Source organism: Haliotis asinina, chromosome 15, assembly GCF_037392515.1.
Source record: "Haliotis asinina isolate JCU_RB_2024 chromosome 15, JCU_Hal_asi_v2, whole genome shotgun sequence".
NCBI lineage: Eukaryota > Metazoa > Mollusca > Gastropoda > Lepetellida > Haliotidae > Haliotis > Haliotis asinina.
In genome coordinates this window covers 26,969,546-26,984,856 of record NC_090294.1, presented here as the reverse complement: position 1 = coordinate 26,984,856, position 15,311 = coordinate 26,969,546, and the positions used below count along the sequence as shown (strand labels likewise).

Genomic DNA, 15,311 nt, shown 5'->3' with positions numbered 1-15,311 from the left:
TCACATTCATGTAAACTTTTTGGCAAACCCTTTCAAACTGGAACATTATTTTTCACTAAAAAAAATATGCTACTAACGGTGACGTCATTGACATGTCGTCATCATCGATATCAACATCACTATCATGAACCATATTAGGGTGAGTGAGTGAGGTTTACGATATATTCCAGCAATATCACGGCGGGGACACTTGAACTAGAAATATGTTACGCGCTCCCATGCGTATATCTATCACCCGGTGAAAATATTTAATCTGTCTATTTAATTTGTTGATGAACGCCGCACTCAGTAATATCAAAGCTACAAGGCAATTAAGGTGGAAAACACGTGGGTTGGAATAAGGCTGATTTGTAAAACATGCATCCAGTCAGGATCCAGGGGGAGGGGGTCTTGTGTATATTTGTCATTAGAAGAAGAGTAGGGGTTGAGTGGATACAGTTAGTCAACTGTGAGTAAATGCACTCTGAGGCTTATCGTGTATCGTCCACCATAAATTGACCTGACGTAGGGATATGGAATATTTTACTGTGCCTGTCGTCTTGATAGAACTGGGATGTTACTAATGGCGTCATGTTATGTGAGCTGAGTAAGATGAGTTAATGTGCCCACACGTTGATCGCACCGACCGACCTGACACTTGTCCATGCAGATATAACAGGAATATTGACTGCGTCATGTTATGTGAGCTGAGTAAGATGAGTTAATGTGCCCACACGTTGATCGCACCGACCGACTTGACACTTGTCCATGCAGATATAACTGGAATATTGACTGCGTCATGTTATGCGAGCTGAGTAAGATGAGTTAATGTGCCCACACGTTGATCGCACCGACCGACTTGACACTTGTCCATGCAGATATAACTGGAATATTGACTGCGTCATGTCATGAGAGCTGAGTAAGATGAGTTAATGTGCCCACACGTTGATCGCACCGACCGACTTGACACTTGTCCATGCAGATATAACTGGAATATTGACTGCGTCATGTTATGCGAGCTGAGTAAGATGAGTTAATGTGCCCACACGTTGATCGCACCGACCGACTTGACACTTGTCCATGCAGATATAACTGGAATATTGACTGCGTCATGTCATGAGAGCTGAGTAAGATGAGTTAATGTGCCCACACGTTGATCGCACCGACCGACTTGACACTTGTCCATGCAGATATAACTGGAATATTGACTGCGTCATGTTATGTGAGCTGAGTAAGATGAGTTAATGTGCCCACACGTTGATCGCACCGACCGACTTGACACTTGTCCATGCAGATATAACTGGAATATTGACTGCGTCATGTTATGTGAGCTGAGTAAGATGAGTTAATGTGCCCACACGTTGATCGCACCGACCGACCTGACACTTGTCCATGCAGATATAACTGGAATACTGACTGCGTCATGTTATGTGAGCTGAGTAAGATGAGTTAATGTGCCCACACGTTGATCGCACCGACCGACTTGACACTTGTCCATGCAGATATAACTGGAATATTGACTGCGTCATGTTATGTGAGCTGAGTAAGATGAGTTAATGTGCCCACACGTTGATCGCACCGACCGACCTGACACTTGTCCATGCAGATATAACTGGAATACTGACTGCGTCATGTTATGTGAGCTGAGTAAGATGAGTTAATGTGCCCACACGTTGATCGCACCGACCGACTTGACACTTGTCCATGCAGATATAACTGGAATATTGACTGCGTCATGTTATAACAATAAAGTTACAACATGAGATCTTAATGTAATCAGGGGAATGTTATTTTATTATTCTAAATTCAGGCTTACTAATATGTCTTTGTCTGTTTATGCCTGAAACGCATTCCACCGATGCTGTAAGAAAAGCGTTGCTATGGAGTAAACGACATTAACAATGCATTCTGTCGTTCATAGAGTCAAATGTTCGTCATAACGTCAAAAGTCTTCAGATTTTTTCTGATCAAGAATTTACTGAAAATACATTTACGTTGGTTCTAGTATTTTGATTTGCTCCCTCTACAATTTGGACTCCAAGCATTCATACGGAGGAGCCTTTGCGGTGTGGAGTTTGGGGACTGGGACAACTATTATTTTGGACTAACCAAGAATGCGTGTTTCCCGATGGAGTCGGCTGACTGAGTTCATTACTGTTTCTTCAAGACTAGTATTTACACACCCAGATCTCTGTGAGCATACATATTGATTTAATCATTAGCTATAGCAAGTTTCTTAATGTTATTGTTTGTTTTCTTTCACTGTACACTGAAAACGTCTATTGTGAATGTAATCGTGGATGTATCATTGCGATTTCTTTGAGATTCAGTTCAAACATGGAGATCTCTGGGAAGACCCTGTTTGTAGCCTTCCATATACATGTGGACAGACACGTCCATATGCTTCAGACCTCGACAAAAATGGCCAAGAGTCTCTCATAGATGTTCATGACAATGAGGAGAGGATAACAACATTTTGTCTTGCATATAGACCAGCCAGGTCCACTTTTTGCCCCTTCGTCAAGTGAAAGATACACATTGGCAACAAATGATTCAGATGTATAAACAGATACGTTAAGTTTCATAGGTTCATAATCGATTGAGGTTCTCTAATTACACACACGCACATGAGTTTATTTGACACTTGAGTGTTAGTTTCGAGACGGTTAGAGCTTCATAAGCTTATAAAAGAACTGGTTCAGCACTCAACTGATTTATAAATTCAAGAGCCAAATTGAATATGACGTCATGGAGTGTGCTTCAGGTGTCAGCTAAACACTATTGATCCTGTCCTCTGTCAACACGCGTGGGACTTATAACTGCATGAAGAGAACTGTTGCAGAAACACCACACATTCAGCATTGATTTAGTTTGCGCGTGAGACTTGTGCAAAGACTATTAGGTGGTACGAAGATGATAAATATGAAAATATCAAGAGGTTTTTCGTAGTGGAGGCGGATTCATTGTCAAAGATACGTTACCAGGAGACACGGAACCAAGGCGTACGTAAGTATGTCTATATTTCTAGAGACACGAACAAGAGAAAACATGCAAAATTGCATGTTTATGTTCTGGGGAAAGAATATTTGGTTGTGTTCAGGGAAAAGAATATGCGGTTGTGTTCTGGGGAAAGGATACGAGACTTCATGGTTGTGCCCTGGGGAAAGAATACGTGGTTGTGTACTAGGGAGGGAATACGTGGTTATGTTCTGGGGAAAGAATGCGACACGTCATGGCGGTGTTCTTGGCGAAAGAATACGTGGTTGTTTACTAGGGAAGGAATACGTGGTTGTGTTCTGGGAAAAGAATAGGTGATTTTGTTCTGGGGAAAGAATACGAGGATGTGTGGTTGCATTTTGTCGAAAGAATACGAGTATGTTTTATTATCCCGGATAAAGAGTACTGTATTAGAACGCATTGCTCACGGAGAAAGGCAAGTAAAATGAAAATCGGATGACTAGAATCTTTTCATAATTATTATGCTAGTTGATCTGTATTGTAATAGTAACAATGGGTCTCGCCGTTCCCCGAAAATAAAGCTGCACTCAACCTTTCTCTTTGCCATGTCGAACCATATTCCAGCAGCCCAACCCTTTCGTATGTTTTCATAAAATTGGCAATCAAGCATGCATTTTCTATTTAAAAAAACTGCAGGCAGATCTTGCTCACAGGTATTTGTTGAAGGCAACATGCATGGATGAAGCTTTTAAAATGTTTCACGAGTGACAGACAAATCTAACAGCTGCAAAAGGATGTCTGATGTAGGTCTCTGTTTGGAGTTGTATTGTATATACCTGAGTTTTTAACGTCCTTATCAGCAATTTTACAGCTATGTAGCGGCGGTCTGTAAATAATCTGGCCTGGACAAGACAATCCAGTGATCAACAGCAAGAGCATCGATCTTAACATTTGGGATACGATGACAAGTGCCAGCCAAGTCAACGAGCCTGACCACCCTATCCCGATAGTCGCCTCTCATGAAAAGCGTGAGTTGCATTTCATGGCATATAGGGCGCTGATATAGATTTGGCACCTTGGAATAACAGAGTCCACGTTTATGAAGGTCTTATGGAAGATCATTCTGTATTCCCGAGTTCTTGCAACGTTGTTGGAGGAATCAAATCAAAGGAGTCAGGATAGCATAACATTGCTTTGAGTTGTTGTGCAACTCATGTAACGTATAGTGTCGCCACATGGTCGTCCTCATCGACCACATGCACAATTTCGTCTTGGAATCGGAAAGCATCCAAGTTGCCTTCAATCACCAACAGTGGCATCCTTGCTGCAGTTGTTAGCTCATCCCAGATCATAACGCTTCCACAAACCCATCCAGAACACACTGCCTGTTGTAATGTTCCTCAAGGCCCCTGAAGACACGGCTCGGTGAGGAAGGATAAGTGACTCACTGGTGACGAAACCTCTTCAGCACTGCTCCCTATGGCAAGTGATGACTGTTCCGGATGTCAGGTGACGTTGATGTTAGGTTTACGAATTGACCGTCTTTAACGGATGCCACGTCGTAGAACTGTTGCTAAGTATACCACGGGCTATAAGGGTTGTTGGCTGGAACCTATGGCAGAGGTGCGAGATTAGAATCCATCGGTCTGTCCTGGATTCGTTACTGGTGGGCGGCCACTGCGATGTATGTCCATTGCTTTGCGCCAGTTTGTAATGTTCAATGGACTACAAAACAAATACCTATATCTCTCTATCTGTCTATATCCCTGAATCGTGACTTTTTCCGGGACAAAATGATTTTTTTTACTCTGCCCTCCATATCAAGTCATGAAATGGAAAGGATGAGCGTGTGTATGTCTTGACTTTTGTAAGTGCACGTCGCTGGTCATTTATTCTCCGAATATTTCTTGCTTTCTTCAGATTTTGAGCTGGTTCAAGAAAACCACAAGATTACCAGTAAGAGAACTCCATGTCGCAGTAACCTTTGTCTCTCAGTATGTATGCCATGTGAACTCACCGCTGATGTATTAAAAACAATACATACACTGATTGATTGCTTTGACGTATATTTGTGTTAACTAGTTCGAGCATACATGTTGAATTTGAACAAACACAATTGATCATAGAAATAATATTTTTATTATACTCCTGTATTCGATTTCCCTTCACACTTAAGGGGCAAGTGTGTGGTTGTTCTCTGATATATTGATTGTTCTGTTATACGTTCTTAAAAATCAGCGCCAGAGATTAACAAGGCTCTATTGATTATCTGCCGCAATCAGATTCCACTGGACGGGAAAAAGCAAAATACTGATGGCAGTAAAACAAAAAGGATCGATAAAATAAGTGACGTTGTCACAAAGAGTAAGCCTGTCACGTGCATAATTTGCAGAAGAAAGTTATTGTTTTTGTTGCCAAACGCCCCACCCAGCAATAACCTCTACAAGTTGATGGGGAAATCACACATTCACTTCCCCTGATTTACTAACAAGAATCTGAGTTAGATGAGACCTGCATGTGTTTTATATTTTAATCTCTGCATATATATTCAGCGTGACAACAATCTCTTCACAAAACTGTAGGACAAGAGGGATGTTTCCAATCTTACAGGTAGAGAGTTAGACTCTCTGATAAACCAATGGCTGCAACTAGCCTTCTGACAAAACAGGAAAGAAGAAAGATCAATTTGAAAGTTTGAAATTTCTCGTGACACCCAAGGTGTATACCCTACCATACACCTGTAGATCTCTTTAATCACACACAAACTTTTTGGAGGCGTTCTTCATTCTCATGTTCACATATGAGATCTCTTACTTAACAAATGTGATTCATTAAGCTACTTTTGTTCTCTGACAAATGTAATTGTAAATCATTGTATCCACCATTGTACTTAGATAGAAGAAGTATATATGGATGACAACTTCTTTAATTCCAGATCATGCCGTGGAAACTAGTGATACACAGAACCGGGAAATGTATACGAGAAGCTGTGTATCACTGGCTTGCTTCCACCGGTCTTAATGTTTTCCCCTCTAATTCCTTTGTTGTCCTTTATTCGTTATCATCACATTGTTAATATGTTTTCGGTTGTATATGTAACACCTGTTCCTTCCCCGTAACATTCCTACCAGAAAACTATAAAGAACCTTTATCGAAACGTCGTGCTCAAGAATTAAAGTTGTCATCCACATATACCTGTTCTATCTGACTTCCAACTTCTATAAATGCCACTCAAACATGCAAATATATTGTATCCAATATACATTTCAGAAACATACAGAAACCTCTGACCTAAACTGCCAACTGTACAACTGCCATCAGTAATTTACTCCCAGGACATAAAGGACCTGAACACCTGAATACGTTCACCTTCATACAGGTCTTCAAGTTTTTGCTATCGACCTCACTTTGCACTTTGTATGTTGCTCTCCAACCTTCATCAGCGCGACAGTCTGTTCTTCAGAATCTCTTTGTTATGATAGTAATTCATATGTTGTTAGTGACAATTCATTTACATAATTACATCCTGTTTCTAGAACTGATTCACGCTTTGTACCAAGTGGGAATAGAAAGCAGGTTTTGGGGTGATTGCTACTCCACCGCCTCTCTCTTGATTAAGAACCGGATGATCCGGTGAATGACAACCTTCAGACAAATTTGATCAGTATGGACAGAAAGGAAGTTTCCTGATTAGTGTATACTGCCGCTGTAGAACCTGCACAAAACCTGTCCGGGAACACTCAGATAAATCAAGTTATTTTTGTTGTTATTATTATGAATATTTATAACGTGACTTCACAGGCTTCATATCCTGCTCAAAGTGCACAAAGGATGCCTAGCGTCTTATTGTTCAGCCTGTTGTGATTTTACAACCAGGACACGAATACATAATGGTTAAAACATAAGTTTGGTATTTGTAAATAAAGAATCTTATGGCAGTGTGGTTGGAGGAAAACGCAGTCTCATTTAGTAATATCATCGACAATCCGTTGTTAAAAATGCCATATGAACTAGACAACTGGTACTAACTTTAGTTGTTCATAGAAACACCTGGAATAATACCTACTAGAAGCACATTATTTTGGTTTGAGAGGTCATTTATTCTGTCTGACCATTGAACTAAAGATTAAAGTGTTATGGGACACGGAAGTTTAAAAAAAGGAAATCTCGTGAAAGTAAGCGTTCGTGTTTATGTCTTCTATTTAAAAAGTTGACAAAAAGGAAGCGCCCCGACTCTTTTGCTGTTCAGTATAGTTGTTCTCATTTTAACTTTAAATTTTAAAAAGGATGATTTGAATATTTCTTGTAGTGGTGCAAATGTGCTTACAGTGTAGATGCAACGTGTGTTATATTTGGGATTACACTTTCTCCGTAAAGTAGATTTCTGATAATTTCTCTGTTTATAATCCTTGCTTGAACCCACACGCTCAGAGATTGGGGCAGAATTTGACAGCTGAACTAGAAGTTCTGTACTGGGTCTTTTGCAAAATGTCAGATTTGCAATTTTGGAAGATAGAGGAATAAATTATTTGCTGACTCTAATCGATTATGGTTTGCATCACGCTCCCACATATGTCCCAGCATGAATAAAAACTGTCAGTTGATTAGAGCATCAATTGATTTCCGTTGTAGTGTGCTTGTTCAATAAAGCAGCATTTATTAAGTTCGTTTGTCATATTCTCGTTTAGATACTAAACAGAACTACAATGAAGCTGCTGATGGTGATCTTGGTGCACGGAGGTGAGTACATCAGAAACACGTGTTTTCTTTTTCTGTATCTGGTTATCCTGGTGCATGATGTAATGTGCACCACGGGCACGGGCACGTGCACGCTCAACACTAGTACATCAGAAACACGTGATTTCTTTCTCTATATCTGGTTATCCCGCTGCATGGTGTAAAGTGCATCAGAGACACGTGGCTTCTTTTTTCTGAAGTTTGTAAGCCGGACGAGCGCTTAACAGTACATCAGAAAATCGGGCTCACCTTTCCCTGAAGTGGTGAATTCTAATGAGTGAATGAGTCATACTTTCTCTTTCTGTGTCTGTGTAAACCTGGTGAATGGTGGTGAATGAATGAGACATACGTACTTTCTCTTTCTGTCCCTGGTAAACCTGGTGAATGGTTGCAAATGAGACACAAGAACTTTCTCTTTCTGTCTCTGATAAACCTGGTGAATGGTTGTGAGTGAATGAGACACGTGTACTTTCTCTTTCTGTCCCTGGTAAACCTGATGAATGGTGGTGAGTGAATGAGACACATGTACTTTCTCTTTCTGTCCCTGGTAAACCTGATGAATGGTGGTGAGTGAATGAGACACATGTACTTTCTCATTCTGTCTCTAGTAAACCTGATGAATGGTGGTGAGTGAATGAGACACACGTACTTTGTCTTTCTGTCCCTGGTAAACCTGATGAATGGTGGTGAGTGAATGAGACACATGTACTTTGTCTTTCTGTCTCTAGTAAACCTGATGAATGGTTGTGAGTGAATGAGACACATGTGCTTTCTCTTTCTGTCTCTGATAAACCTTGTGAATGGTTGCAAATGAGACACAAGAACTTTCTCTTTCTGTCTCTGATAAACCTGGTGAATGGTGGTGAGTGAATGAGACACACGTACTTTGTCTTTCTGTCCCTGGTAAACCTGATGAATGGTGGTGAGTGAATGAGACACATGTACTTTGTCTTTCTGTCTCTAGTAAACCTGATGAATGGTAGTGGGTGAATGAGACACATGTGCTTTCTCTTTCTGTCTCTGATAAACCTGGTGAATGGTTGCAAATGAGACACAAGAACTTTCTCTTTCTGTCTCTGATAAACCTGGGGAATGGTGGTGAGTGAATGAGACACATGTACTTGTTAAGCCTATCGCTTGATCGTGAGTATAACTTAGCGCTACACAGTCAGCTTGGGTTATCCGGAATAATAATGAACTGCACTTTCGTAAGCGCTTTCAGCATGCACTTGGTGTATGGAAATATAGAGCTATAGACGTATCACTATTATAATTTTTTGTGATTTCAGATAACAATGCTGGTTGTTGTTTATTGTTTTGCAGGCATTACAGCATCGTTACCAACAACCCCTATCAAGTACACACTTTACCCAGGTTTTAAAACCTGGAACGAGGTTTATGCAATATGTCAAGCTCAAGATCAACACATGCTCACTCCAGACACATTGACCAAATATAACTACTTTCAGGAAATCGCGGCTGACTGGAAAAATAATTCACTTTTGTGAGTACTGTATTTAAGAATTTCGATCATCTTTGTGCAAACCCGTGAAGATCTGGGTTAGAAATGATCTTCAGCAACCCATGCTTGTCTTAAAGGGGCGAATAACGGGATCGGGTGGTCAGACTCGCTGACTTGTTTGGCACGTGCCATCGTATTTCAGTTGCGGTGATCTATGCTGACGCTGTTGATCACTGGATTGTCTGGCCCAGACTCGATTATTTATAGACCGCCTCCATATGGCTGAAATATTGTTGAGTGAGACGTTAAATAACCAACCAACCAACCAACCAACCAACCTTTCAGTAAGTTTACAAACAATGAACATCTTTTTGCATGATACCACATGATAGCCCTCACACATGGAGTAGCGGTGTGGTAGCCCCGTAGTTAAAGAGATCACTCGTGAAGTCGAAGGTCCGGGTTCCAATCCAGCATGGGTACAATGTGAGAAGCTCAGTTCCGATATCCACCGCCATGATATTGCTGGAATATTGCCAATGGTAAAAACGGCGTAAAACCTAATTCACTCACTCATCCTTCACAAGCGAAATTGATCATGATGTTTATTACAGGACGAACGATTACTGGACAGGACTACACCAGTCTCAACCAAATGACAACCAGTCGAGTCTCAGATGGTCTTCGGACTGTGCACCTCTCGGGTGGGCCGAGTGGGGTGCCCCAACTGAGCCGGACCATCTTGCCACTCACAGATGTATTCGACTTCACGATTCAGAGGTTTCTGGCTTCAGGACTAGGGCGTGCAACTCGAAATACCACACTGTCTGCGAGAAATACACAGGTGTGAATTGTCTAATACGGGACAGTTCATAATTTATGGTTATGGTGGTGATGATGGTTTTTAGGGTGGGTGTCACCATTTTGTACTGAGGAGGATGGGGGTCATCAACATTTTGCAAGTGCACGGGTACGCGTGTGTGTGTTGTGAGTGTGTGTGTGAGTGTTGTGTTGGGTGTGTGGGTGGGGTGGGGTGGGGTGGGAGGTGTGTAGGGGGGTTCAGTAGATGAGGTGTGTGTGTGGTGTGAGGTGTGAGGTGTGTGTGGGTGTGTTTGCGAGGGGGGAAGGGCATGATTTTGTACATGACAAGGTTTGTCACTTACTTTGTATTGCTGGGGGGATTCATTCACTTCGTACATGCTACTCCATAACGATAATCATGACCGCCATGTGCCAGAAAGTTATGAAAGGTCCCTAATTTGACGTTAGTATGGGTTGTCTCTGAGCACGGGTATGGTAGTTTCTACACAATACCGACAATGCTCCTAAACATCGTTCTTATAACAGATCAGTTTTCTGGAAACTTTCATTGAACTTAGAATGTAAGACGTGATCTTTATAATTTGTATTTTTTGTGATTTATTCAAGCACGTCAGTGTAAGTTAATGAGATTGGGTATCTATGTCGCATTTAGCAATATTACCGCAATATCATGGCCATTGAACTCCAGAAATGGGTTTCCTACAATGCATCAATGCTGGGTATCAAACCTGGATCTTCACCGCGACGTGCGAGCACTTTAGACATTAGGGTATCCCACTCCCCGTTTGGACTTCAAAACCTAGATCAATATATCTTAAAATTTTGCTACAAAAACACAATCCCATTAACCCAAGGTCGCGAAGGCCGCGCATGAAGGATGAGAGAACCATGGTCGTTTGATCTAAATAGGCCCGCCTTCGTGGTTTTGTGGTGAGAGCGTTCGCTCGGATAGCGGATGGTCGCGAGTTTGATCCTCAGCTGCGTCATGTCAAAAGACTGAAATATGGTACATGTTTCTCCGTGCCTGGCGCTCTGTATTAATGCTTAAACAAGGACTGTTCGGCTTAGACGATTAATTAGCAACAATAATATAGCAGCGCCGTCACCTCTTCTATTCGGAATGATTCGTAGATCAACTATGATAGTCTGATAAGCCATTGTCCAGTTTAGCCATTGAGAGTTATCTACCCCTTATGTGAAGAATCGCAAAGGGACATCGGTGTACATTTGATTTTGATTAGGGTTGTTGTCGCGCTGACAATCCTGGTTCGATTCCCATAATGAATTCTTATTTTGTCCTAATTCTTCATGCCGTTTTCGTTGCAGGGGAATGCACATTTGAACTGTTTAAATTACACACGACTTCCGGTCTAACGATAGCTTGGAGGACGAAAGGGTTAACAACGCAAGAATGCATGGATGCTTGCAGGAATTATTCGTCAGTGGCAATGGAATGTGTGGCTTTCCATCAAACAGCATCACCTACCATGCCAGCCTGTTACTTTTTGGCCCGGGAGTCGGTTTTCGTTAAAAGTGACCCCGTCCTGGTAGCTGACAGTGGAACAAATACTTACGTTAAAAGATGCATCGAAGGTAATAGGGTGACTGCATCCTTGAATCCTATTTTCGATTCCCATAATGAATTCAGTTTTTTTTTCTGGAGTTCATTATTTCAAGGTTGCTAAATGGCTGCAGTATTGATTTATGAATTTAAATTTTGCAGTTTGGGTTTTGCGATAACCATTCCGGTCCTATACGTTTGTGAATACTGTAAGTAGACTTTTATAAACAAATAATCAGATGTTCTTAAACATTGCAAACTCCTATAAAGAGACCTATCACAAAAAGGCGCCCTGTGTACCACCGAAATTGTATTGGCATGTACTTTCATAACCTCTGCGCATGTTAATGTACGACAAACTAGCGACTAACGGGATCGGGGGGTCAGGCTCCCTGACGGTTGATACATGTCATCGTATCCTTGTTATGTAAATCGATGGTGCTGGTAACTAGATTGTCTTGTCCAGACTCGATTATTTACAGTGTTCGTTAATGACCAAAACGAATTATTTCAACAGTATATATGCAGGAAATATAACAAAGTGTGTTGCTTCCGTTTTTGTTTTTCCGTGCAAACATGCAGTTAGTAAGACATTGTGATACCTTGTGACTGAGGTTTAGCGCCGAGTCGCTTATGTTTTCATGCCTGTGTCCGTGTTTTTCGGTTTGTCTCACTCCAACACTAAAGGGACGCAACTCTTCTGCCCCCCAAAGCAAAAAGCGCATACCGTACGAAAATAAACATGCACTTGATTCCTCACATACAGACCACCGCCATATAGCTGTAATATTGCTGAGTGTAATCCCCTGATCATGTTTATCGTGTTCAAGAACTATGTGTTGGCAATAGTTCTGTGACTGATGTAATTCAACATAGAGATCGTTCTGCTTTTAGCAAAACAAGTTTTTGCTCTACCGTGTTATTGTACGTTTTGTTCACAAATTGATTGTTTGGTTTGTTAACGGGCAGCTGTGATTTTGCAGGAATCTAGCAGTGTCGATTCAGTAACACGATATCGCAACATAGTTTTTGTGTAATTTAATAAAACAATTAGTAATAATAATGGTGGATTTGTATAGCGCCTCGTTTCCGCGATCAGTGCTCAACGGTGTTGAAATAACAATCTGAATATCATTACTCTGAATACCCCAAGCTGTAATCCAGTTTCTTGACTTTTGATGCGATATGTGTTCGTGTGAGCGTGAGGGGGAGCTGGAGGTTGTTCGTCGAGACTGGTTGTACATGGGCGTCAATGGTTGGTGTGTCTTTCAGGTGTGTACGAGTCGACTGCCCCGGATGTTACACCCAATGACAACATGGTGCCGGTGGTTTCCTGCAACTCGAGCGTCGAGGGAGCGTCATCTGCAACTTCACTTTCTACTCAAACAGAGCTGCTTTCATCTTCCCCAGTGCCTGCTCCGGGGAGTGTTTCTTCAATCATAACAACGCCCATACACGAGGTGACGTCTCCGTTGACTACAAGCGTCCACATAACAGTCGATAGCACGTTTCAGACACCTTTCGCGTCTGTGACCTCTCTGTTGGTGCCAAGTGTCCCTGAAACAGCCGACACATCGTTTCAGTCAACGTACGAATCCGGGAATGAGATGACCTCGACGTTATTATCAGGTGTCCACGAAACTGTCGTCTTAAAGCATCTGTCAGCTTCTGTGACAGAGACGTTTTCGTCCTTGCTGCCCGACGTTCAGTCAACAAGCGACTCATCGTTTCAGTCGGCATCCCTGCTTGAGATGACTCCGACGTTGATGCCAAGCGTCGACGCAACGGCCAGGATGTTTGTTACCGATACATCGTCAAGTTTATCTGACAGGAAAGAGTTGGGGTGGCCCGATTCCAGTTCCAAGCTTTCCACAAAGACTGAATCTCTTTTTCCAAGTAAAGTTCCGAGTTCATGGGATTCAATGACGTCTAGTGACCAAAAGATGGTGACTTCGGGTATACCCAACGGAATCATTACAACATTGAACGATGTTTCTTTGGCACCAACCAAATCAATTGTTAATGGTACGTGTCTATCATATTCGGTGTTATAGGTGTTCTGCTTAAAGTTTAAGGTCGCACCCCTAAAAGCCAAGTGGTTGATACTATGAGCAACTACTTACGACGTCGTGTATGATGGAACGTTCCCAACCACGTCTCCAGAACACCAGAATTTCGAGGGCTCTTTAAAGTACATATGCACATTCTACAGGAAAAGGGGAGGTGGAATAGACTAGTGGTTTAGTCGTTTTATGGGTACAATGTGTGAGGCCCATTTCTGGTACCACCGCCGTGACATATGGAATATTGCTGAAAGCGGGGTAAAACTAAAATCACGTCCTCATTCTGAAGGAAAAATTCTGTAGCATTTCAGCTCTTACGACCAAACACGCGGGTACTGGTAGACAAAGAGGTTTGGTTTGCATGAATGATTAACTCATTGATTGCTTATAATTGAATCCCACCTGTTACGGGCGGTGATTGATGTAATGTAGCTTGATTATTTGGATAAACAACAACTATTACCAACTCACACTGAATTGTCTACCGTGAGTATGTCAGGGATTCACATCTATCAATAAATAAAAAAAGCAAAATCAGTTCTAAAATTTGACGTTTGAGAATCTCTATCGGGGCTTACAAAACGTGGTTTTATACCATGAACTTCCTATATAACGAATCAATGTTATTATCTATATTCCTATATTCCGAAATTCTATTGTTATCTCGAACTGACGTTCGTAACATCGTGTATGCAACGGTAAGAGACAAATACAATACTTAACAAAAACGGCAATCGTGTGACATGACTATATACTTAGCAGAGAAGTTCAATTGATGTCAATTTTTGTGACATCGAATATTTGTGGTTTGTTCATTTTTTCTAAAACTCCAAATATTATAATTTTCGAAAATATTTGGAACAACGACACATTTCACAGGATAAATGTGTTTTGGTACCACAGTGGCAGTATTTTACTTTACATGATAAATATTGCGCACATGTCCTTTCGCCACCACTCGCCCCTTTCCGTAAACTCCAAGATGTATTCGGCTTGTCCCGGAAAGACACGAGTTGGTCACGAATGCGCGTGTCCCTAATGGAAATGCAAACCACCTATAAAATGTACTCGGATAAAAGTATTCGGATTTACCTTTCCGAATCTTATTATATACACTCTCATCTTATCACCTGTTTACCGTTTTGATAAGTTGTGAAAGAGTCATAATTCTACCCCTACCGATTAGAAGTTTCATGTTCTAATTTATTTTTCTACAGTGGTTACAGACTGTCCATGTAGCTGCAGGTTCAAAGACCTGTTGGACCTGGAACATATGGATCTTGCATTAGACAGAAAGAAGGTGTCTGCATACAGACGGTCCAAGACTTCTGCCTCAGATGACCGTCCTTCAGCCCAAGCAATTGGAAAGACAGGGATCGCCATCTTGGCGTTCGTGTTTGTGTTCATTGTGTGTATGGACATCGACAGGGTGGCGATGTTTGTACATGACATCTTTGAAAAGAAGAGCAGCGATCGGCTATGATTATCGTTTCGAGTACCCGTCCCCTAAATTTCGTTTCAGGCGAAGCCGCGGTATCTGAGTGGGTTAGATCGCTTTATATGATAGCGGTTAGGAAATTCGCTCTGAAACTGTGGGTTCGAATCTCGGATGACACTCAGGTACTAGAATTTGCAATTTACTGAGAAAGTGGAATTCCAAACATACTTTTTGTTATATTTTACGAAAGCCTAATGCTGCAACTTTTGTAGCATAAAATATTTGTCAAAG

At 41.5% G+C, this 15,311-nt stretch overlaps 1 protein-coding gene across 1 annotated transcript; it reads left to right on the top strand.

Annotated features, from left to right (window-relative positions):
- The first annotated feature begins 4,330 nt into the window (after positions 1–4,330).
- On the top strand, positions 4,331–15,065 carry LOC137264951 (uncharacterized). The gene is made up of 9 exons (XM_067800299.1): positions 4,331–4,362; positions 6,259–6,316; positions 7,626–7,677; positions 8,998–9,178; positions 9,751–9,980; positions 11,285–11,551; positions 12,792–13,165; positions 13,229–13,544; positions 14,800–15,065. Exons 1-9 carry the CDS (start codon positions 4,331–4,333, stop codon positions 15,063–15,065), a joined length of 1,776 nt encoding a protein of 591 aa, XP_067656400.1.
- Positions 15,066–15,311: the final 246 nt, after the last annotated feature.